Source organism: Pelodiscus sinensis, chromosome 1 (assembly GCF_052426305.1).
Source record: "Pelodiscus sinensis isolate ZL-2025 chromosome 1, ASM5242630v1, whole genome shotgun sequence".
NCBI lineage: Eukaryota > Metazoa > Chordata > Testudines > Trionychidae > Pelodiscus > Pelodiscus sinensis.
Window position 1 is genome coordinate 304,645,723 of NC_143052.1, and position 26,044 is coordinate 304,671,766.

Sequence of the window (26,044 nt, forward strand, 5' to 3'; positions counted from 1 at the left end):
GGAAAGGGTGGAGTGGAGCAGGGGAGGGAAAAGCAGGGGCAGGGTCTGGGGAGGGGGGTTACCACGGGCCCCACCCTTGTGGGCGGGAGGAGTTACTGAAGACCCTGCACCTCCCTAGGGATGTCCCTGAGTGCAAACACCAAATTCATCCTCTGTCACCAAAGGAAGAATATAGCAAAACAAAATTCTCTCTCCCCAAAGAAGAGAGGATGCAACATACACTGTAAATCTACTTCATCACTTTGGCAAAAATTATATCAGAAAAGTGCCCCTCCTTGCCCCTGGAAAAGACTGTATACATCTTCCATTTTCAAGGGAAGAAATTGCTGCTAGCATGCATTTAGGCTTACCAGATGCTTTTCAAAAAAATACCGGACACACATGATCACAGAATGGGGGGGAGGGACCTGCTGGGAGGAGAGCGGGGCTGGCCGGGGGGGGTCGGTGGGTGCAAGGCTGATCGGGGGTGGGGACCAGCTGGCAGGAAGCAAGGCTAGCCAGGAGGGAATCAGGGGGAGCAGGGCTGGCCAAAGGAGATGGGGGGGACCGGCCGGCGGGGAGCAGGGCTAGCTGGGAGGGGGTCAGGAGGAGTGGGGCTGGCTGGGGGAGATTGGAGGGGGAACCGGCCGGCGGGAAGCAGGGCTGGCCGGGAGAGGGTTGGGGGAAGCAGAGCTGGCCGGGAGGAGGTTGGGGGGAGCGGGGCTGGCCGGAGGAGGGGGGAAGAGCAGGGGAAACCAACCAGCAGGGAGCGGGGCTGACCCAGGTGCACGCAGATCCAGGGGCGCTGCTCATCCCACGCATGGTCCCAGCAGGGCACACAACCGAATCCAGCCCAGGGGATTCTATCCCACCCCATCCTCGCCCTCCTCCTCTCTACTGAGTAGCAGCATACTGCTTAGCTGGTAGACCCACTCATGCAGTACGCAACTACGTACTGATACGCATGATAATAATAAAACTTAATTAGAAAATACCGGACATTTATATGTCCGGTATTTTCTCAATTTGTTTCCTGGACAGAAAGGTCAAATACCGGACTGTCCAGTTCAAAACCAGACACCTGGCAAACCTACATGCATTGGCTCTGATCCTTCAAAGCATGCATGTGCTTCACTTGAGAGCACTCATGTAACTAAAGTTATGTACATACATAAATGTTTTCAGGATTGTGGCCATTGTCTGTAAATCAATCAACAATGAGAAGGAGTAAACCATCAGTCTAGAAAAGGTAAGCCGTCAGTCTACTACATAGTAGTTCACGGAAACATACAATCATAAGTGTGTAATAGTATTTCATGTTTCTATGGCATCTTTTATTTTACATTTTGGCTATGTCTAGACTGCAGGCTTCTTTCAGAAGAACCTTTTTTCAGAAGAGATATTCCAAAAAAAACTTCTTCCGAAAGAGAGCGTCCACACATAAAAGTGCATTGAAAAAGTGATCTGTTTTTTCGAAAGATAGTATCCACACTGAATGGTTGCTATCTCGCATTTAAGCTTGATTACTATGGACAGAGTGGCCACTAGGGCACCTGTGCTTTTTCCTCTTTCCTCTTTTTTTGAAAGAACTCCCTCTTCCCCATCCACACATGCCTTTTACCTTGTAGAAAAAGGATTACCAATGCCAGAAAAAAACCCTCTGTTCTTTTGATTTACTTTCAGAAGAATGTGATTGCAATGTGGACGTAACTCAGGTTTTGTCGGAAAAACGGCCTTTTTTCCGACAAAATTCTGTAGTGTAGACATACCCTTTGATATAGCTGACATCACTTGATCAAACATAGGCCCCTTTGTGGTAAAACAGCACAGCATGGCCAAAATTAAAAAACAATTTAAGGAAGAAATGAAAGCATACTGTATCTTAACTGAAACTGCAAGGAAATGTAAGTATGTGGAATGTAATTTCCTGAGGTGGAATTTGTTCAGGACACTTTAGTTAACAAAGAAATCTACTCATGTAAATTGCCATAGGATCTGTACTGATCACAAGTGGGTCAGAATCTCAATTTTAAGTCTTACACAAAATCTGCAACAATGCTACTGCTTTGTAAGACTACTGGTGTCATCAACTAGTTGTTTTTATGCATTATTTTTAATAAGCAGAGTTTCTTTTTGCCAGAAGCTGGGAATGAGCAACAGGGAATAGGTCACTCGATGATTATTTGTTCTGTTGATTCTCTTTGGAATGCCTGGCATTGGCCACTGTCAGAAGACAGGATACTCAGCTAGATGGACCTTTGGGCTGACTGAGTAAGGCGGTTTTCATGTTCTTACATAATAGCGCAAAAGACACAATTGCTAGTTAGGCGTGGTCAATTTTATAATGCTTTTATTAACACAAGCTCATACTTACAGTGCAATATATCATTTCTTTATGATAGACATATTTACCAACTGTAGTTTTTTAGTACTGGAATGTGTGGTGGAGTGACTGCCCCACACTGGCTGGAAAGGGTTAATGAAGGCTAGAGGGAGCCTGTGCAGAGCTCTGGCCAATCAGGGGGAAACTTTTAAAGAACCAATCAGGGTGTAGCTTGCTAGGACAGCCCTGTATATAGGGAGCTGCCCAGCAGAAAGAGTCAGTTAGGCTCTGACCAGGAAAGATGCAGGATCAGTTCCAAGAGAGGCATCTTTGCTAGAGCAGTACTGGACTGGCTCAGGGGGAATAGCGAGGGAGGCTCCTGTTTGAGACCTGCCAGGCTGCTAGCCTTGCCAGTAGGGCCAGGAGAGTGCTAGGGTCACCAGGGATGTGGCTCAGGGAACAAAAGGCTGTGGAGGGGAGTACAGGAGGGCAGGACAAGGCTGCTGCCAAAGGATCCCTGAGTTGAGACCCAGAGCAATTGGCGGGCCTGGGTCTCTCCTTACACAATGTTTAGCCACCACTGTTTTGTAGTATGGCAGGACTGCAGCTTGCCCCTAAAGTGAGGGGATAGACTTGGAGGCCACAGTCAGCCACTATGTCAGCAGAGACACCAGAGTGATGATGAACCTGTGGAAGGGGGACAAGAGACAACTGTAGTGGGCACTGCTGGAGGGCAGAGTCCTAAAAAGGACACTGTGGTCCAGGAGCGACACAGGTCCAGAGTCTGACTGCGGACAGGACAGAGCAGAGTGATGGGGGAGATGCCCTGCTGATGAGCTAATTCTCAGAGCTACCAGCAGGCGCATCATGGTGGTAAGCAAATTATATTACCATATTTACTAATCTCGTTTCAAGAAGCCTGAGAATAAAGCTACTACTTCCTGATGACACATGCACACTCTTTTTAGGGAAAGACTTGGAAAAAGTTGTAATCATACCATTAGTTTTGATCATGCAATGCCAAATCAAGTAACTTTATGGCCTAAATTCTCCCCTTGTTTATTCGCTGTAGACCCCACACTGAATACAGTTAAGGTAAGAGAGAAGAGGCATCAAGTCAGAATTTGGACCTAAATGTATGCCTTACTTGAACTGCTTCAGTAACAGCAAACAAAGAAGAGTACTCATTTTCTTAAAGGAAAAAAAGAAAGGAAAATAATAAAGATTATATTTGTGGTATGTTTACTTTTAATGATAAGGGACAAAAATATGGGATTGTGAAAATGTCTGAGTCAAATAAGATGAGTGGCTTTTTCCTGGTTTGTTAAACATTTAAATCTTTTTGATGAAAAATTTATTATGAATTACTCCATTTTATCTCTAATCAATATTCCTAGTCTGCATGCACTCATCATATTTCTATTATATCCAGAAGCTGAGCCACCTCTAAGTCATTGTGGCACAGATAAAATATATTATGAAAATAGAAGATTTGTTCTTTTCCTCTGTGGAGTTGATGTACTTCTAACTATATGTATCCAGGCCAAATACTAAAGTTATGGACATATTAGAAGTACTACTACTACTACTGCCAATAATAATAATAATAATAGATTTAAGGGCAATGACCAGCAGTAATTTTCCTTTCCATTACATGTTTTTTGCTGTGTATTATATATAACTGACATAAGGGAGCAATGACTACAGGTTGAATCTCTCTAGTCTGGCACCCTTGGGAGCTAACAGGTGAAGAACCAAAGACTTTGCTGAACCATGGGAGGCCAATATTATCTAGCAGCATTACCCACACTTCCATGGCTTACTGGGCTCTTAGAATACATTTAAGGGTAAATTAGAGCTAAATAACAGCACAGAACACTGTGAGCCAGAACTGGTAGCCGTAAACAAACTTTCTGGGACCATGGGAAACTTGGCCACACCCATGACACATCCCGCTAATTAAAATAATGACAGAACACAGATGCTGCCAGATCAGAGAGTGTTAGAATAGAGTTTCAACTTGTATTTCTATTTTAACAAACTATTTACTTGATGGCAGATGACAACCAATGCTTAAAAAATTATAAATCCCGTTTCACTTATTTACCTGCGTACTCGGGATGATAAGAAGCGTGTGATTCGTTAAAAATGTAGTGGACAAAACTTTTGTCAATTACATGATTAATTGATAAAAGCTAGTACTGCAAGTACTCAGTTCCAGGTCACATTAGGTCCCAGGAGCTACCCTCGCTGCGGCTCTGCAGGGAAAGTATTTTCGGAGCTGACGGGCAATCAGCCTGGCTCAGTCCCAGCTTCTGCAGAGCTGCAGCAAGGGTAGTTGCCATAATCCAGCGCAAGACAGGACTGAGTCAGGCTGCCAGCCAGCCTGCTACAATATTTACTAGTAGAACCTCCTAGGCCCCAAAGTCATTGTTGTAGACACTGTATAAATACAGAGTAAAAGAGAGTGGGGTCTAAAGCAATTACATTCAAGATAGGAAAAGATTGAGAAAGGGATAGAACATAAAAATGGAGACTGAGAACTAAGGCACAATAAGATCAGACCTGACTAACGTCACAAAAGAAGCCTATGACAGAACCAGAAATGTAACCCACATTTCCTGAGTCCAGCGGAACCGACAGCCACCGCGGGACTCCACGTAAGGTGTAGGCAGTGAGGTGGCTCCATAGGACCTTGTGCAGAAGGGGTAGGGCTGAGGGAAGTCAGCCCTTAGCACTACCCCAGACCACAACATGATCCTCCCCAAGGAGATGTGCAGAGTGGTGCTCCTGCAGCAATTCAAAGGGGGCTGGGGCTCCAGCCACCGCCACCGCTGCCACAGTAGCAATAGCCAGGAGCTCTCAGCACCCTTGAATCTACAAGCCCCTGGAGAATTGTTCCATTTGCCTTCCCCTGTCCATGGACCTGCCTGATTCCCACTTCAGTGTCTTAACTGTGAGACCATCCCTTCGTTCCACTGAGCACATCTAAAACTTTTAGTTGCCTACGTGCTGATTTAGACATTTAAATACAGATATAGGTCCTGATCCTTCAAAGAGCTCTACAATAGAAAAACCCCATGCCCATGCCAAGTCCCAATGTGTGTGGATGTAGAGAGAGTCTATCTGTCCCGAGCACTGCATGATTGGGGCATTAGATGCCCAACTTTAGGCACATAGATTTGAAAAGCTGGTACATAATTATAATTATAAACATATAGATATTGTTTCAGTTGTCACCCTATAAATCCATATGTTATCGAAGTAGAAATTCTGGCAAAATACTGTCAAAATCTTTAACATTCACTGTTGTTTTTTAATTTTTTGCAGCAAAATTGCATACTAGTAGAGTAAACAAAAAAGAGAAACTCTAGTGGAATCTGAAAGATGCAAAAATAGACTTAAAGATGCTCTTTTTAACATAAATATTCATAAAACATAAACTACATACAACCTGCAAGAAGCAGAAAGAATGGCATTCATTATATGATTGGTCTTACTGGTTTTTCATCTCAGTAGTACAAAGTCCCTAATTAAATAATTTATTATTGGCCATTATCTACTTCAGGTTGAGGTACAGAATTAAAAATTATTGACAACATGATATTTGATGCAAGGTATTATCTGCTCTCAAGCAATACAGACTGAGACATTTACGCTGTGTGCAAAAGTGAAGAATGTGCTCTATTTTTTGCCAGGAAAAGTCATTTTTCATATGAAACCTACTCCTCAAGCTGAAGGAAACCTTGAAGACACTGCAGCTAGGTCACATCATGTAAAAATACCTTATCCACGGGAAATTAAATCCTCTGTGAAAAATAAAGTTGGCCTCTTTTCACTGTAGTGGCTTCAAGCCAGTGAACTAGGGAAAGGGGACTAAAATCAATATCATCTGACACTGAATAAAAATATGTGCTTATTCTGTGGCCCAAGATGTCTGTAATATTTCAGATGTTCTTTTTGCTGCGTAATCAGCCAGCACTTGCATAAATAATTCCTGCTCCACAGCTAAACTGCAGAATTCGGAACAGCTGTTCAACCCAGTGACATCTGACATACATTTTTTAAGTCTTAAAAGTCAATGATCATAATTGCTTTCTTCTTTTCTTTTCTTTCCGTGTTCACAAAGGTTTAAATCCGGATATCAATTTTCTTTCCTTCCTTCCATCAGAGATTCTATGTATAATAGTAACCAGAGGTAGGAGAAAGTAGAGAGCTTCACCACACTGCTGCAATCAAGAAAAAAAGGCCCCCCACACAAACACTATTTCTAAGATATAGGGTGGAGAAAGCACCTCTTAGCTTGTAGATAATTAACTGACTTTTTAAAATTATCTACATATGGCCACTTGTATATCTCAACCTATCTTAAGGTCATATGGAGAGTTAACTCCTACCCTCGGGATGCTGATCCGGGCCGGAGAGGTGTGGTTTTATGTGAGTTTAGAAGGTTGAGGATTAGGGTTGTCAATTTTGGTTGGATATATTCCCAGAGGTTTCATTACATTACATAATCTTTAATTAAAAACTAATCTTTAATTCCTGGAGACTCCAGGACAATTCTGGAGGGTTGGCAGCCCTATTCTGTAGGGGCATGATCTGTGTCAATGCAGAGTTCACTGCTCAAGTAGATAGAATGTGCAGAGGCTGCTTTACAGATCATCTACATCCATTTCCCTGACTCGCATTGCAGATACACCAAGGGGGTTCCACAGAGCAGAGGGACAAAGGTGCATGCATGGGCCTACCACCATTGGGTGAATTCTACCCACAGACAGCAAGAACATTTCAAATAACATTTCATATTCCAAGTGAATATTAAATTAACAACTGTGATCTCAAAGGCCTTGTTTAGATGCTGAATTCATAGGGAAGCTTCTCTTTAGCTCAGGGATGGGCAAATACTAGCCTGTAGGCCGAATCCGATTTGCCAGAGTTAGCCCTTAGCGAGCTCCCACACCAACATATTTACCTGTACCACTGCAGGTACAGGGATAGCAGCTCCCGTTGACTGAGGACCGCCATTCCTGGCCAATGGGAGCTGTGATCACCTGTACCTGTGGAGGTGCAGGTAAATACAGCAGTAGTGGCCCACCAGGGGGCTGACCCTGGTGAACTGACACCATTGTATTGCCCACCCCTGCTTTAGCTGGTAGCCATGTTACCCAGTCTTCCCAGGAAAACAGAATTTGAATTCAGGCTGTAGCAGGTACAGTAAATGAAGCAGCATAAATATTTTTATCTTCTTTATTTCCAAATATATTTTTCTAAATCAGTGTTTCCCAATTGGTGCTCCAGGGAACCCTGGGGTTCCGCAAAGCAAAACTAGAGGTTCTGCGAGGAGCTGGCACTCCCCCGCCCCCTCTGAAAGAGAGAGAGAGAGAGCCAGCTAGCCAGGAGAGGCATGGGCGGTGAGTTGTATGGGTTCGTGGTGCCCATGCTCCACCAATATTTGGAGCTGGAGCGGGCTCCGGCCCTTCTGCATGTCCTCCCACCCCGGCCCCAGAGCGTCTCTCCCCCAGCCCCATCCCTGGCCCGTCCCTGCCATGCGCAACCTTCACTGAGCTCCCCCTTGCCAGCTGCTGCTACCCTGCACGGCATGCTCAAACCGGTGGGTGGAGAGACACCTGGGCATGACGTAACGTCATGGCCCAGGATTTTAAAAGTGCTGGGCGCTGCGTTGCACCGCGCGGCTGAGTTGCGGATTTGGAGTCCGGGGACGGAGCGCAGACTTCAGCCCCGCAAAGTGGAAGGCAGAAGGTAGGGGAAGGGGGAGGGCTGGGAGAGGAAGGGGCTCATGCGGAGGGGGAGGGGAGAGGAGGAAGAGAGGGGAAGGCACCAAAGGGACAGGGTAGAGGAGAAACTCTACCAGGGGCCAAGTGCAGACAATGAGGAAAAAGGCAGGAGAGGAGGTGTCAGTTGGAGGGGGACAGGGTGATGCTGGGAGGGGAGAGGGTAAGGGCATTGGGGGCTACAGGGGGGAGAGGGAGGTGCTGGGAGAAGGCTTGAAAGAAGGGGTGGGCATTAGGAAGGCCGGGATGGAGCAAGACATGTGTGAGGGCACAGAGGAGCATGAGGATGGTGAGGGGGTGGGCATCAGGGGAAAAGAGGGCAAAGGAGGTAGGCGCAGTGAGGGAAGGGGGAGGCACCAGGAGGGTGCAGGAGTAAGAGAAGGTGCAAGTGCCAGGGGATTCTGGGGGTGAAGCAGAAGGGCAGACACCTGCAGGGGAGGGACCAGCACCAGAGGAGAGACACAGGGCAGGTTTGTACAGGAAGGTGTTAGAAGAGAAGATGAGCAGGGGTAGCTCACATGATCAGAGCAGGGCTACTGGAGGAGTGGGCACAGGGAGGAGAGAAGGGCTGGAGGAGAGGGGCAGGTCGCAGGAGGGCTGAGGGCAGTGAGAAGGGCAGGAGTCAGGACAGCAGAGGAGGGTGAGGAGCTGGGGGACAGCAGGCACCAGGGGAGTTGATGGAACAAGGGGAGGAGACATGGCAGCAGAGAGAAAAGGTAAAGGTTTAAAAATATTTATTAATAACTTGGGTGCAGCAGTGGCACATCCAAACAAGCCACATGAACTCAGTACTTGCGAGCTGTGCTTTTGCACAAGAGCATCTATAGCAGTGTGGATGCTCTCTTGCCCAAGAAAGTGTCGATGGCCATTTTAGCCATAGGGCTTTCTTGCGCAAGAAATTCATGTTGCCTATCTACACTGGCCTCTTGCGCAAGAACAGTTGCGCAAAAGAGCTTATTCCTGAGCGGGAGCATCATCGTTCTTGCTCAAGAAGCACTGATTTCATACGAGAACGTCAGTGTACTTGCGCAAGAACATGTGGCCAGTGTAGACAGGAAGTAAGTTTTTGCACAAGAGCGGCCGCTTTGGCGCAAGATCGCACCAGTGTAGACACAGCCAAGGGGAGAGCAGGAGGGAGGCAGGGAATCAGCACTGGCTCAGCATGTCTGCATGGTTTGGGGGAAGATGCAAGGAAATTGAGCTCAGCTGGGTTACAGAGTGGGCAGGTCAGGGGAGCTGGGCTGGGAGTGTGTGTGTGTGTGTGTGTGTGTGCGTGTGTGTGTGGAGCTCGGAGCTCAGTTTGACTGCAGGAGCAGGAAGGTGCCAGGAACCGGGGCTAGACTCGAGGGGAGGGGAGGGAAGGGCAGGGAATTGGTGCTTGGCTCAGCAGTTTTGCGGGTCTTGGAAGAGGTGCAGGGAAATGGGGCTTAGCTGTGCTCTGGGGGAGGCATGCAGGGAACCAGTGCAGGGCTCAGCTGGGCTGAGGTGGATGGGGGAGGGCATATGGAACAGATGGGCAGCTCAGATGGGCTGTGAGGGGCTGCAGGGAACTGGTGCTGCACTCCCTTGGATTGTGGGGGATGGTTTTGGGGGAGGTGCAGGGAACCAGCAGAGCTGGGCAGCTCAGTTGGGTTGTAGGGGATAGAGGTGCAAAGAAGCCTAATGGGGGGACGGGACCAGGAGCTCTGGAATGACCTCTCCTGGTCCAAAAATCCCTCATCTGGGACCAGGCAGGTCCAGAGAGTGCCAGATCAGGGAGGTCCAACTCCTACCCAAGTCCCCTCCCTGTCCCTGGCCCCAGCACCCTGCTTCACACCCCAGGACTCAGCACCACCCTGGCCTGGCCACAGCACCCTGCTAGTCACCCTAGTGCCCAGAAGGACCATGTCTCTGACCCCAGTACCCTGCCTGCCCCAGCAGCCTGCCACCTGAGCCAGCATCCTTCCACCCAGCAGCACCCTCTCCACAGCCCCAGCTCCCACGTTCACTCTGTCCCCTGCCCCCACCAGCACATTTGGGACCACATTAGCGAGGCTTGGGGGGTTTTGGAGGGTTGTTGGAGGGTTGTTTTTTGCATCTCACTTGTGTGGCCCAACTGACTTTTCTGTGAGTCAGTGACCCCTGACTCAAAACAGGTTCCTCACCCCTCTCATAAATAAAGACAATGCTAAAACCTTTTGAGTTTGACATAATATTTTATTTAAAAATGAAGCCTGGCCAACAAGCCCCCAGTTAAGTCCCAATCTCACTGCAGCATCATAACACTCCTGCACCACCTAACCCCAAACCTGAGCCTATCATACACTGGAACCCCCTGTCCTGAGCCTCTTACATCCCCAAACTCCTGCATCCCCACATCCTCAGTCTTCTGCCACCACACTCCTGCACCATCCACACACCACAAATCTGTGTCCTGAGCCCCTCATACTCACAACCTTCTTGCCCCGAGTCCCTCACATATCCAGCCCAAACTCCTGCACTCTCACATCCACAAGTCCATGGCTTGCTCAGCACCCCAACCTTCCACCTGAGCCCAACACTCCCCAGCCTGGAGGCCCCTCCCCGAGCCAACATACCCTTCTCCTGCATCCAAATTCCTTCCCAGAGCTTGTACGTCTCACCCCTTCCCACACCCAAATCCCTCATTCCCACCCCATACCTCCTGTCTCAACTTAGTGAGAGTGTATAAGGGCTGGGGATAGCAAGTGATGGAGAGGAGGGGAACAGCGTGAATGAGACCTCAAGGAAGGGAGGCAGGGGGGTCTTGGAGAAGGAATGTTATTTTCATGCATTGGTGGGGATTTTCTTTCCCCCCCCCCCCCCCCCACTTTTTTTTTTTTGTTTGGTTGACAAACCTAAGGGTTCCTTGAAATTCTGAAAAGCTGAAAAGGGTTCCTCGGCCAAATAAAATTGGGAAACACTGGTCTAAATGTTCAAGCTACACATTGATTCTGAAAGTCTCTGTGAGTAGCCATTTTGTATCATGGAGCTTTCTGAGGGAAACCCACTTCTTCAGATGAGATGAGAAGTGGGTTTTGCCCACGAAAGCTCATGATACTGTGTATATATTTTTGTAAGTCTCTAAGGTGCCACAGGACTACACATTGATTCTGAAAGTAACTCGATAAATTAAGGTCAGCTTGTAACTATATTACTTATACTGCTGAGCAGTTACTCACAGTAACTGCCACTGATTTCTGTGGAAGTACTCACATGAGTAACTACTAACCAGTGTGAAGAAAGGGACCACAATATGGCCCTTCAGTATTCTTGTGTAATTTTAAGCATGTCATTTCACATTTATGAACTGCATCTTTTGATAGATTCCAAGTCCATTTCAGGTGAACTTGCTCCCTCTCAAGGTAATGAGAATATGAACAAAATCAGGTCCTTTGATAGACAGTTTATTCTAGTCAAAGTATTTCATAATGATTAACTCATTTACCTGATCTTATCCTTGATCTCCATCTTCTTTTTTTGTATGATCTTTTCCTGCTAAGAACATGAAGCAAATTCTGAATTTATAAATCAAATGAACTATTTTTTATCTTCATTGCTTGAGTGTTGTTGGCTCTTTTGCTTTTATTGTACTCCAGAAAGCCCCTCACTGTTCACTGCATTCCTTGTCTCCAAAAAGTGGCTATGCTTCTGACTGCTCCTTATCCAGATTCTTTATCAAATCTCCCGTCCTCAGATGTTCAAAGAACTTGCTTGTCTCATTTTCAGTAATAGATTAGCCATGATGCTACTTGGCAAGCACAGAGATCTTGGTTTCTTTCTGTAACCTTAACTGAATTCACACCATTTTCTGCTGTAGCTGATTTTTGTCCATTTTGTGAAGAAAGAGTCAGAACGTGAAAGACATTTACATTTTCCTCTTCCTTCTTTTTACAGAAAGCCAAGATAACATTGGAGGCAAAGTCTGCCCTGTCTTTGCTTTCTGATGTGCTAGTATCCACTTCTTAACATCAGCTCTGGGGTCCTAAAAGAAGAAAAATAAATGAGAGAGGAAAGTGACATTAATATGGAGAGAAACTAAACTGAAGGGCATGAAAAAGTCGTTTCCTCTGAGGACCTAGCTGCAGTTCCTAGCTCTAAGTGAGTCATGTTTCTAATTATAAACCACCCTCAACATTACATTACTTGCAAACACATGAAGCACAGAAACAGAGCTATGCCTTTTTCTCCCTCCTCTTACAAAAAACCTATGATGTGTCACACATACACACGCTGCTGTAAGTATATTGACTAAGAAGGTTTTCTCTTTCTCCCCGTACCTCATTAAAAGCTAGAAAAGGCTTTTGGAGATCCTGAAAGCCCCATGTTAAAATTCTGTTACCGAACTGAAGGGCTGGACAGAATACTTTTGAAGAGTTGTTTTATCCTTGAATAGAGTAGTTGCAGGCAGATGAGGCAATTAGCCAGCCAAATATTTTGTGTAGCTTTCAGGAACAATGTATATGGTCCTTCAAACTGAGATACAGAATATACTATTATTAGAGACCCAGATAGTGCCCACTTGATGCAGCACATCTGCTGACACATAGATTAAGTTAAGTCATTGACTATGCATATAAAAATGAAACATACAATAGGAAGCCATTTTTAGCCTTTTCCAGCTGCATACATTTTTTTCCCAGTGCACTTTCTTTGCAATGGAAAGCTCAACTGTTCAGGAGTTTCCTGTGCACTGTAGTGCAGGAGCATTTTGAGGTCAAGACAAGAAAGAGCCAGAGAAGGTACGGTATATGCTTTCCCATAAGCATATGCTTTCCCCAAAAAAACCGCAGAAGAAAATAACATGAGAAATTTCAGTATTATTGATTTATTTTTGACCATCTCAGGAAGTGGAAATGTCAAAAAACAAGCTTAAAATACAAAGCTAATCACAGCCTTAACTACTGAAAAAACATCTCTCATAATTAATCAGTAATACACTTTCCGTGAAGCTATTCTCCATTTCTATGCTCAATTTAACATGGGTTTTCCTTTATTATGTTTATCTGCGGAAATGGTTTGACTTCATTTTTTATTTTGTGCCTAACACTGTACATGGCCTGAATGCTGAGAAAGAGGTATAATTTACAATACTCAAACTAAACCCATTGTCCTGATAATTATTAATAGCTGTGAGCTATCTATACCCCCTAGCATAAATGAAAACCCAGATGTGCCACGGAATTCATGTGTTATTCCTATTAGTGCTGAAGTTCTCATGAAAAACAAAAGCACAGACTAGTATTCTTGACAACTGTAGCTAATCTAGGAAATGACACCCTACAATGTGCCTAAATGCAGTTTAGATTTAATTGATTCATTCACAAGCCAATGTAGCTGAAGAGCAAGTTAAACTCTGTCCAATAAAAGCAGATAGATCTACATTGCCACATTTACATGATAATCCCAAAACACCAAACACCAAACATATTTAACTTTAAACATACATTCTTCATCAAAGTAAATGGGATGAAGAATGACACCATAAAATACAATTTATGAATCTTTTGTATTAGAAACAAAGAAATTTAACTACAAAAAAGAATGCCCAGGTATCAAAGTGCTTGTAGAAAGATGTACAATTTAAAGGCTTATTGTAAAACCTATGCTAGCCAGCTTCAAAAAGACTTCACAGTCAAGGTATTGTACATAATTTTGCTTTTCATTTTGCTATAAATCACAGGCAGAAACTTGAGACAGGTCTCATAGGGTGTAACACAGTAGGATGCCACTAAGCATAATGTGCTGGACTGGGAACTCTCACGGTCTTAATGTGCCTACTGTCAGGGAAATTTAGGGCAGCAAAATCAAATGAAATTTGTGGGCCAGCTCCTCAGCTAATGCTAATCAGTGCTGAAAGCTGAGTACATGGCTGTGTGTCACATTATAATTTCAAATATTATATTTAAAGACTAAAAAAAATGTTATAGCCAAACTATAGTTGTGTTCATTTTCCCATCTGGGACGAGCTGAACATTTTCTACCCCAAATTAGCATTTTTTTCACAGTTCAAAAATTTTATTTAGTACATTCAGTGTAACAGAAGTTACTGGTTTTTGATTAAATATAAAAAATGAAGGCAGACCAGTATTTATCACAGACATTTCTGACTGAACTTGTAGTCTTTTTTTGCCCAGTGTTGATCTTTTGTAGACAAGCAGAACTGGCCTCAGCAGTTCAATATTGGTAAGACAGGAATTCATTCCTCTTAAATCACAAATCAGCAGTAAGATTATATGATGACAGCCTGCGGGCTGAAACAACTTCTGTGATTTCAATGGGAGTTCAGCCACTTGACTATATAGTCACAAAGTCATCCAACCTCCCCCAGCTAATAAGGATAGAAGCATATTCACCAGGAAAACAAGATTTGGATTAGAGATGTAAGAGAGTAGTCGACTAGTGATGCGACTAGTTGCTCCCTGCCCCCCCCCTTCCCGCCCTTGCTGCCTCTATCAGAGAGAGGCAGCAAAGGGGACAGGGAGCAGGAGCCGGTGCTGGCGGGAGTCCACTTAAAAGCCACTTCCCCCCAGCACCGTCTCTGCGGGGGACGGGAGAAGTAGAGGCACAGCAGAAACAGTGTGAGCGGGGACTGAAGCAGTGTCTGCTTGCACCTCTTCTGCTATAATTCTGCATTTGAAATATACAAGAGCCCCACTGGGCTGCTATGGGGGGGGGGGCGGCAGCCTCAGCAGAAGGAGCTGGGGAGCTGGGGGCTTGCCTCCCCCAGCCCTACAGTCACCAACCGCCCATGCTTACAGTGTAAGTTAAGATGACACAAATGAATACACACTAGTGAGCACAGGGAAACAACATTTTCGTCTTGGATAATTTATCCAGAGTTTTCTGTAATCATTTATATGCTTCACCATTAGAGGATACCACAAGTGAAAGTCCTGTTCTTTGCTCTCCCTCAGAGATGTTAAATTAACTAGCTTCAGAATTACTCTAATTATTTCCATGAAATGCTTTCCATTATTGATTCATCAGCAAAGATGGCATGTCCCAACAGAAATCAGAAAAGGATAATGTTATCATCAAGGGTTTTAGAGGCTTTGTAAGTGTTCTGGAATTTATTGTTTTATCATTGCTCCTTGGAAGGACAAATCAAAAATAAATAAACATGACTAAATAGGAGCCACACTGAGAAGATCAAGACCAAAAGGAGAAAAGGGTAAATCCTCAGTCATTGGGGCAATCTGTTTTCTGACAGAAGAAACTAAGAATAGTCCTACAGTTCTATATAAACAAAATATGATGAACAGAAATTTATTGCACACTAACACTGCGGTACATGTTGAACACCTCTATTCCAGCACCCTCAGGACCTGACCGGTGCAGAACCAGAGAATTTGCCAAACTGCAGGAGGCCAATATTGTCTAGCAGCATTACTGTGACGGGTCGCGCCGCCCCCACACCCCACCCGGCGGCCCGCCCCGCACTCAGCCCGCGATCGCGCTGGCTCTCCTGGGCGCCACCCAGGGAGTGCGGCAACCCTGCAGGGCCTGCTCCTCTGCCGCAGCCCGGATAACGAGCGGCGCAGCAGGGGCGGGGCGACGCCAGGACGTCCACGTGAGGCGGGGGCGGAGCCTGGCAACGCGGCGTCTGACGTCATCAGACCCGGACGCACGGCGGGGGAGGAGCCTGGTGATGTGGCGTCTTACGTCACCAGGACCGGACGCTGGCGGGGGATTTAAAAAGGGGAACAGGGAAAGACAGGGGGGGAGGACGAAGGAGCAAGGAGGAGGAAGGAAGGAGACAGAGAGCGAACGGAGGAGGAAGGAGCAGAGAAGGAGGAGGAGGGAAGAATAGAGGAGGAGGAGAGAACAACGGAGGAAGGAGGCACGGAACACAGAAGGAGAGGCACGCGGCACAGGAAGGAGGGAAGTGGGGTAGCACAAGGGGTGAGGGGGACTACGTAGAAGGGGGGGAAGCAGAGACAGCGGGGAGCCGGACGGGCTCGCTCGTTACAATTACCAACACTTCCACTGCTTCTTAGAAAACATTTAGTGGTAAATTAAAGCTAAATAACAGCACAGAACACGGAGAGCCAGGACTGATGGCTGTACACAAATTTTATGGGACCATGGAAACTTGGCCACACCCATGAAAAGGAAACATCCAGCTAACTAAACTCATGCTGGACCACACATGTTGCCAGACCAGTGTGCCAGACTAGAGAGGTTCAACATGTACTTGAATTTCAAACATGCTCTGATTTTCTACTTCATAGAAATGTTCCTGAGACCAAACCCCAGATCAAAATTACCACTCTAAGGCTACATCTAGACTGCAGGCTTCTTTTGGAAGAAGCTTTGCCGGAAGAGATCTTCCGAAAAAACTTCTTCTGAAAGAGAGCGTCCACACTGGCCAACCACATTGAAAAAGCGATCTGCTTTTTCAAAAGATAGTGTCCAGACTGATTGGATGCTATTTCGCATATAAGACCAGATGGAACCAGTTAAGACAGGGCTTTAGGTCACCAGCTGCTTCCAAGTGCTAGTGCCAGAGCCTAGCTGAGACACACTCTTAAAGGGACCCCACTGGACAGCCGTTCCTCTGCTTCTGTTTCATGCTTGCCTATTTCTTCAAGGGACAGCAACGCTCTTGCAGTTTGTGCTGTAGTTGCCCAGCTTTTTTGGATGCCACAGCTTTTGTCTTTGTGCCATGAAGCCGGAACAGCCTCTGGGAATGCGATGGACCCACACGGCCAGGCTGCAGTTTCTGCAGCACTTTGTGCAGGCTGCCTTCCTGGGTCTGCACAAGCTCAACTCAGAGCTCTTTCTTGGGACCCTCTTCCTGGTGGGACTGGCTGGTCATGGAGTAGCAGAACCACCAGCAGTGCATTCCAAACTTCCACATTCGGAAGGCCACCTTTTTGGAGCTATGTGCCTGGCTCACCCCCGCTCTCCGATGACCCCCCCCCCCACACACACACACCATCCCTGACCCCAGCAAAAAAAGTAACTTGGCAATTGTAAGACCAATGTTAATTATCTAATTAAGTCAGGGTGGATGTGCCTCGTTCACAGTATTTGTGTGAAGATGTGAATATCAAAGGCAATTTAGACACATGAGCCAAGTATCTGAGAGGATTTCCTGTAACACCTCAGAACATCAGTCCATTTTAACTGGTATCCTGTCTCCAGCTGTGGAAGATCTCTGGTGCTTCAGAGTAGGGAAGGGAAATAAATGAATATATTACAATTGTGCAGTGGGGGAAAAAATCCTTCTAACTTCTGCAGTTAATCATTTGCAGTCCTGAAGCATGGGATTAGATTATAGAGATTAACATTACAGTCATCAATATTAGTATTCATTAATATGCACTGGTGGGGCCTCAATGTAGAACTTGCTCCCCTTTAATATCCATTTCAGTCCCTTTCTTCCAAGTTAAAAAAAAAACCTTGAATTTCCCTCTAAAATTTGATTTTGTTTTCTTTTAACTGTTTTTCAGTGTGCCTTCTTAGAATCATAGAATCAGAGTTGGAAGAGACCTCAGGAGGTCACTGAGTCCAACCTCCTGCTCAAAGCAGGACCAACCCTAACTAAATCATCCCACCCAGGGCTTTGTCAAGCTGGGACTTAAAAACCTCTGGAGATGGAGATTTCACCACCTCCCTCGGTAACTCATTCCAGTGCATCACCACTCTCTTAGTAAAACAGTTTTTCTTAATAGCCAACCTATACTTCCCCACTGTAACTTGAGACCATTGCTCCTCCTCTGTCACCACTGAGAACATCCTCTCTCCATCCTCTTTTGAACCTCCCTTCAGGTAGTTAAAGGCTGCTATCAAATCCCCCTTCACTCTTCTCTTCTGCAAACTAAACAAGCCCAAATCCCTCAGCTTCTTTTCGTAAGTCATGTGCTTCAGCCCCTAATCATTTTTATTGCCCTTCGCTGGACTCTGTCCAATACATCCACATCCCTTCCGTAATGGGGGGCCCAGAATTGGTCACAATACTCTAGATGTGGCCTCATCAGTGCCAAATAAAGGGGGAAATCACTTCTCTAGATCTGCTGGCAATGCTCCTACTAATGTACCTTAATATGCCATTAGCCTTCTTGGCTACAAGGGCACACTGTTGACTGATAACCAGCTTCTCATCCACTGTAATCCCCAGGTCTTTTTCTGCTGAACTGCTGCTTAGCCAGGTCATTAATAAAGATGTTGAACAAAACCTGCTCAAGAACCTACCCTTGGGGCACTCCGGTTGATACCAACTGCCAACTAGACATCAAGTTGTTGATCACTGCCCGACAATCTAGCCAGCTTTCTATCCACCTTGCAGTCCATTTATCCAATGCATACTTCCTTAACTTGCTGGCATTCTTCTGTATGGACTCCTTTAGGAAAGTTTCTGGTTAAATGAATGTACCTGTTTGCACTGTACTGGAATTAGAAGGAACAGAAGGAATGAAATAATAGTCTCATGGAGGAACCATTATTTCCTTCTTTTTGAGCCAAGACTCATCTTTTCTTCTGTTAGAATACAGGAGCAATTTTAATGGTCCAGTTTATGGATTAGTGAATGTGGACAGGTTCCAGGTATCTGACAAAGAATAACAATACAATTCTTTAACACCAGATGTGCCCCACTATCAAAATAGTGACCCTGAAATACCCGTCATTGTCCCTTCCTCATAGATCATCTTGGTACACAGATGCCATTTCTCACAGGTCCACAGAAGGAAGGAGATGAATGTGCAGCTAGCAGAAGCTGCACTCTAAATTAAGAGATGTGTGTTATAAAGGCTGTTCATTATTAGGCTGTGGCTATGATGGCCCTTTTGAATTGCTGTGCCCCAGAGCAACTGCCTCCTTTTTCTTCCATCCACAGCTGTCCTTGGGCATAGGCAGTATATGTGGCTGCACAGGGCACACGAACAATTGGGACATCACTGGGACGGCAGGTAAGAGTGGGTCAGATCCCGCACATAGAATAATAGAACCATAGAGCTGGAAGAGACCTCAGGAGGTCATCAAGTCCAGTCCCCTGCTCTAGGCAGGACCAATCCCAACTAAATTAACCCGGCCAGGGCTTTGTCAAGCCAAAACTTAAACACCTCTAGGGATGGAGACTCCACTACTTCCCTAGGTAACCCATTCCAGTGCTTTACTACCTTACTAGTGAAATAGCTTTTTCCTAACATCCAACCTGGACCTCTCCCACCATAACTTGAGACCACTGCTCCTTGTTCTACCATCTGTCACTACTGAGAACAGCCTCTCTCCATTCTCTTTGGAACATCCCTTCAGGAAGTTGAAGGCTGCTATCAAATCTCCCCTCACTCTTCGCTTCTGCAGACTAAACAGACCCAACTCCCTCAGCCTCTCCTCATAGGTCATGTGCTCCAGCTCCCTAATCATTTTGGTTGCCCTCCGCTGGACGCTCTCCAATGCGTCCACATCCTTTTTGTAGTGGGGGGCCCAGAACTAGACACAATACTCCAGATGTGGCCTCACCAGTGCCGAATAAAGGGGAATAATGACATCTCTGGATCTGCTGGCAATGCTCCTTTTAATGCAACCTAAAATGCCATTAGCCTTCTTGGCTACAAGGACACACTGTTGACTCATATCCAGCTTCTCATCCACTGTAGCCCCCAGGTCCTTTTCTGCAGAACTACTACTTAGCTGGTTGGTCCCCAGCCTGTAACAATGCTTGGGATTCTTCCATCCCAAGTGTAGGACTCTGCACTTGTCCTTGTTGAACCTCATCAGATTTCTTGTGGCCCAATCCTCCCATTTGTCTAAGTCACTCTGGACTCTATCTCTGCCCTCAAGCGTATCTACCTCTCCCCCTAGCTTAGTGTCATCTGCAAACTTGCTGAGGGTGCAATCCATCCGCTCATCCAGGTCATTAATAAAGATATTGAACAAAACCTGTCCTAGAACCGAACCTTGGGGCACTCCACTAGAAACTGACCACCATCCTGACATTGAGCCATTGATCACTACCCGCTGGGTCCAGCCTTCTAGCCATCTTTCTATCCATCTTACCGTTCATTTATCCAATCCACATTCCCTTAACTTGCTGGCAAGAATATTGTGGGAGACGGTATCAAAAGCCTTGCTAAAGTCAAGGTATATCACATCCACTGACTTTCCCACATACATGGCCAAAACCGATCAGCCCCGGGGCAGGAGGGATAAGGGGCACCCTGACAGTAAGGTGGTGGGGCGGGTTCCCCCGTGACCTCATCATAGAAGCTAATCAGATTGGTCAGGCACGACTTTCCCTTTGTGAATCCATGCTGACTATTCCTAATCACTTTCCTCTCTTCCAAGTGCCTCAAAATGGATTCTTTAAGGATCCCTTCCATGATTTTTCCAGGGACCGAGGTAAGACTGACTGGCCTATAGTTCCCTGAATCGTCCTTCTTTCCTTTTTTGAAGATGGGCACTACATTTGCCTTTTTCCAATCATCCGGGATTTCTCCTGACCTCCACGACTTTTCAAAGAAAATGGCCAAAGGCTCCTCAATGACATTTGCCAACTCCCTCAGTACCCTTGGATGCATTAAGTCCGGCCCCATGGATTTGTGTACATTTAGCTCTTCTAAATAGTTCCTAACCTGTTCTTTACCCACCAAGGACTGTCCATCTTCATCCCATCTTGCGTCTCTTAGCGCATTAGTCCGGGAGCCCATCTTATCCATGAATACAGAGGCAATGAAAGCATTGAGTACTTCAGCTTTCCCCACATCATCTGTCACTAGGTTACCTCCTTCATCCAGTAGGGGCTGCACACCCTCTCTGATCACCTTCTTCTTGTTAACATGCCTGTAGAAACCTTTCTTGTTATCCTTCACATCCTTAGCCAGTCGCAATTCCATTTGCGCTTTCGCCTTCCTGATAACCCCCTGGCATTCTCAAGCTCTACATTTAAACCCCTCCCTGGTCATTTGTCTAAGTTTCCACTTTTTGTAAGCTTCCTTTTTGTGCTTAAGTTCACCAAGGATTTCCCCTGTAAGCCAATCTGGTCTCCTACCATGCTGCAGTCTCCTTAGGCAGGGGTAATATTCACAGAGCCAACTGTGCTGACATGGCACATTCTGTGTGAATGAGAGTATATGGAGGTCTCTGCGGGAAACTTCTTTTGTTGCCTTATCCTCTCCTCCGCTGTGAGCATGGCCTGCTGCAGCATCTACTGCATATGAAGCTCTGTGTGTTTCAGCAGGAGAGTGGAGTTCTTCTGGGAGCACCGATTTAATAAAACTCCAGAAGGCAGGACTGGGCAAAAGGGCCTTCGTGGGCCAGATCCAGCTCACCAAGAGGGTTGATCCGGCCCGTGGAGACCCTGCTGTGCCCCTCCCCCTCACTCCCAGGCCAATTAGGAAGGGTTGGGGCCAGGATGCTTCCGAGCTTCCCCACCCACAGAACATGAGTTTTGGGGTGGGGGACCCCCTTTGCCCATCCTTCCCACTAAGCACCCAGGCTTCTGGCGGTGGGAGGAGACTTTCCATGCTCCCCCATCCCCAGACCAATTAGGGCCTGAGGGCAGGAGGAAGCGCACAAAGTTTCCTCTGCCCTGCCAGGAGCATGTGGTGCTTTGAAGCACCCTGCACTCCTGGCAGGGCGGGAGGAAGCTTTACATGCTCCCACACCCCCAGGACAATCAGGTGAAGCCTCCTCCTGACCTGCCAGGAGCGTGTAGCGCTTCTAAGTGCTGCACACTCCTCTGCCCTGCCCCCACCCTGAGAGGAGTGTGCAGCACTTAGAATCGCCACGCGCTTCTGGCAGGCCTGGGGGTGAGAGAGCATAGGAAGTCTCCTCCCACAGCCAGGGGCACAGGTGCTTAGTGGGAAGGGGGGCAAAGGGGCTCCCCACCCCAAGAATCGTGGTCTGTGGGTGGGGAAGCCCGGAAGCATCCTGGCCCCGCCCTTTCCGTTTGAGGCCCCACCCCTTCCGATGTCAGGCAAAAAATTATTGCCCCCCCTGCCATAAGGCCTCATAAATGCCAAGGATGATCCTGCCTGTGTCTGGCACATGGGATTTTTTGGACCTTTACAGCTAATGAACTTGAATTTGATAATCTCTTGAGGTCCCTTCCAGTTCTAGTATTCTATAATTCCATGATTCTATGATAACTTTATTTCAACATAAATGGAACCAAACTCCACAGAAAGCACATCTCCAAATGGATTTTAAAAAGTTTGTTCACCTACCCCCCCAGAACAACATTGTGAAGATTTTTATAAATATTTCTAAAGTTCTATAAATATGTACAGTCCAACTGACGTGTCAATTACAATAAATCAGAAGTAACTTCTGACTTCTGTGGTGAAGTTATTGTTTGCCAAATAGGGTCCATGATACTTACATTTGTATGCCATTTTTCAGCCAAAATTGCAGCAAAATGATATTGCATTTTATATTCCATGTATACTATATTTTAGCTAGATCATTTAACCATGTTAATCTCTCTATATGTGGGAGTTTTGTGTCTAACCTGAGATATGCAGCATGCTGAAAGTTTGACTCTGGAAATGCAAAACATTGTGAAAGCAAGAAAATTAATATAGAGTCTTGGCTGCACACAACATGCACAGATGAGAATATTTGCAACCTTTGTCTATGCTATAAATAAATATGATGTACATGAAATCCAGCATATGTAACAGATGACATTAATGACAACAACTGTGTTCCATGTGGCACAAGAATAATTCTTAAGGGGATTCTGCCAAGATTGGCATGCCCACAATTTGACCTCTTTTTTATTCTTATACTGTCTTGTAACATGTCTGTAATTATATATATATATATTTCCAAACAAATATTTCAGTGCTTCTATTCTAATGAAAAAATATGATAGCCTAGAAAACAGAGATAACAACATTATCCGTTAATAACAACTATATTAACTGATAGAGTATTATACAGCTTAATTTATTAGTGTCTGGGAAGTTCTTTGAAATCCTTTCACAAGTGATTTATAAATGCAAAATACTATTCATGAGAAAAGTTTTAACAAAGGTCTCTACAGATGCTGCTGTAGAGTGAAATATAACATAAATGAGAAATTAGTAAGGAAAGTAACTTCAGATTAATTTCCAGATAGTTAATTATGATGGATGATGAGGAAAACACACAAAAATTGTAAAGATATTTTGTGTATCCTTTTAAATTTTACATACTTCAAAGAATAACCCAAATATACCATACTTTCTATTACTGTATTCTCAATATTCAATTCAAAAAGCTTTCAAAATGCAATTGTTATTACTGCTATTCTAAATAATATGCTCCCAAATCATGAAGGGTATCCGGGGGAGGGGGAGAGATGGAGACAGAGAAGACAGAGCAAATCAGTTCACTATAAGAGACTGTGCAACTCTCTTTGCTCCATTATTTTCACACACATAGCCTCCACAGCCTCCACTTACTATACTGATGCATTTGAAAAATGAGCATTTGTGCATACTGTGTATCACACATAAAAATGAGAAAGATAATTTCTCTGGCATCATCTTCGTAATAACTAATGCAAAATGGACAGAAATTATTTAGTTTTCATAGTAATACTGCAGTAAAAGATTTTAAAAAGTCCTATTACATAACATATGCCATTTTCCTGCAACAGACTATTCCCTAAAGTATACTGTCCAAAGTAATTGTAGAGTCCCCAAGTGATGGGGCTCCCAACCCACTCACCTTGCTTTTCTTAATTGTATATATGTACATTTTATAAAACATCAGATGACTGATAATGATTAACAGAGAAATCTTCAGATTATGACATAACAAACACCGCTAAAATCAGGTGAAAAATACCTGGTGTCCTCCAATATTTAAGCATAATGTGACATGTTAAGTCCGCTGAATATCAACCCCAATTGGGCTTAGACACTGGATGACGCAGGACTGGGACAGTATTTGCTCTTACTAAATAGAGGCAAACGTTTTCTTTCACTCTAAAGTCTGTGTGTCTGAAGCTCAGAACGGTAATAAAATCAGAATGGCATTCTTACTTATTCGTGGATGGGCAGGGTGCTACTCTCATTCACCCTGAACAGTTGGGAGCACATTGTGAAGTGGAGGTCCTGATGTGCTTCTAAAAATATTGTTCTCTCCACTGTACACAGAGGCACCAGTCCAGCAAAGTATTAAAGCCCATGTTTAAGTTCATCCCTATTTAGCAATGTACTTAAGCACGTGTTGCTGAATAGACAGGCTTAAATGAGCACATGATTGAAGTTCAGCAAAACACTTTAAGTATTTGCTTAGTTAAGGCCAGAATAAGGATTGGAATGTCAAAAACAGGAATGACCCATCCTGATTGGATAAGAGAAATATGAGGAGCTTCCATTACTACTGGAGGATTGAGGGATGTCCAACATGCTGGGGTGGAGTAAACCAAGGAAGGAATGATAGAGGGTTATGGGTCAGAGACCAGCAGAGTTGGGAGGAAGGCAAAGGGATGCAAAGAAGAAGAGGGAGGGAATTGAAAGGTTTGCATGGGCATACCAAGGGGAAAGCACACGCTGTAGCTATGACAAGTGAATCATTTTTTCACCAATCTTTATTTGTATATTTCTGCATGGTTACTGACTTTTTTCACTGAATAATTACATAGAGCAAGGATCAGGAACAGCTGGTGCATGATCATCCACCATACCAGCACCTCTCTGAACCTACTATTATGTTCTGAATAATCTCATCTTAAATTAAAAAACAAAAAAGTAAATCTCTAGCTGTTATGATTTTGAAGAACCACATTTGGTTCATGTGGTTGAATTCACACTAGAACAGGTGCAGAGGACTACAAGAATGATCACAGGAATGGAAAACTGACCTAATGAGATAAGAGGTTGGTTTGTTTAGCTTAACCAACAAAGGCTGTGAGAAGACATGATTGCTCTCTACAAATCAGTGGGAAAAATACCAGGGATGGAGACGAGTTATTTAAGTTAAGCGCCAATGTTGACACTAGAACAAGTGGATATATACTGATCATCAGCAAGTTATCTTTCGATTTACTTTTGAAAGAACACGGCTGCAGTCTAGATGCAAATAAAGATTTTTCGGAAAAAGGCCACTTTTTTCTAAAAATCTCTGTAGTCTAGACACACCCAAAGGGTGCATCTACACAGCACTCTTAGCTCAAAATAAGATATGGAATTTGCACTATGCAAATTGCGTAGCTTATTTTAAATGTATTTCAAAATAGCTTATTTCATAATTTGGCATTGTCTACACAGCACCAAATTTCAAAATAGCTCGCTATTCTGAAATGCCCCTTAATCCTTGTGGAATGAGAGTTACTGGGACATCGGAATGAGCCACCCATTATTTTGAAATCTATTTTAAAATAATGGCTGCTTTAATAGACATGGAATAGCTATTTAAGGATACTTCCAGTATCCAAAAATAGTTTGCAGTGTAGTTCCCAAAGAGTTCAGGTTGGACTTCCCAGCCTGTGGGAGGATCAGGCCTATAGCTGTCTTATCTGTTTCTTCCGAAGAGGTTAGTGCTAGAGCAGACAGTGGCTGGGAACAGAACAAAGATCCTAAGTTCAGGAACTGATATTGTGCTGGGTCTACACACAGGTGCACAAAAGAAAGGTCCCTTGTGCCATTGTCTCCTCCCCTTTGTGTCGTCATGTCCCTGCACAATCTAACACTGTTGGACTTCCTTTTGCTGCCACTGAAGTCAATGGGAGATTTCTCATTGATTTCAGCAGGAGCGGGATATGATTAACTTCACAGTGCCTCATCAACCGTATATTGATTTATTAATATAGGGATGCTATTTTGTTTCATAGTTTATCACTGTGATTATACTGTAAGTATGGGCCAGTTGCTTGATAGATGAAAGCAAAATTAATATACTGTACTTTCAAATTAATGATAAAATGTGCATTAATGACTTCTTTGCTCTGTTAGTATGAATAGTTCAGCTTCATAATTTTTTACTTCATTATTGAGCATTTGCTCATATACAC

General features: G+C 44.9%; 1 protein-coding gene across 4 annotated transcripts in view; it reads right to left on the reverse strand.

Annotated features, from left to right (window-relative positions):
* Nucleotides 1-26,044, reverse strand: part of SACS (sacsin molecular chaperone) — a 164,752-nt gene that overhangs the window by 76,030 nt on the left and 62,678 nt on the right. For 3 of the 4 annotated variants that reach the window (XM_006138876.5, XM_006138875.4, XM_089775516.1), the window contains exon 2: nucleotides 11,540-12,076. In XM_006138876.5, coding sequence (XP_006138938.3) covers nucleotides 11,540-11,562 — 23 coding nt within the window. In that variant the 5' untranslated portion in view covers nucleotides 11,563-12,076. Of the gene's footprint in view, nucleotides 1-11,539; nucleotides 12,176-26,044 lie in introns of those variants that run through there. The other variant, XM_014581461.4, reaches the window with a different exon arrangement.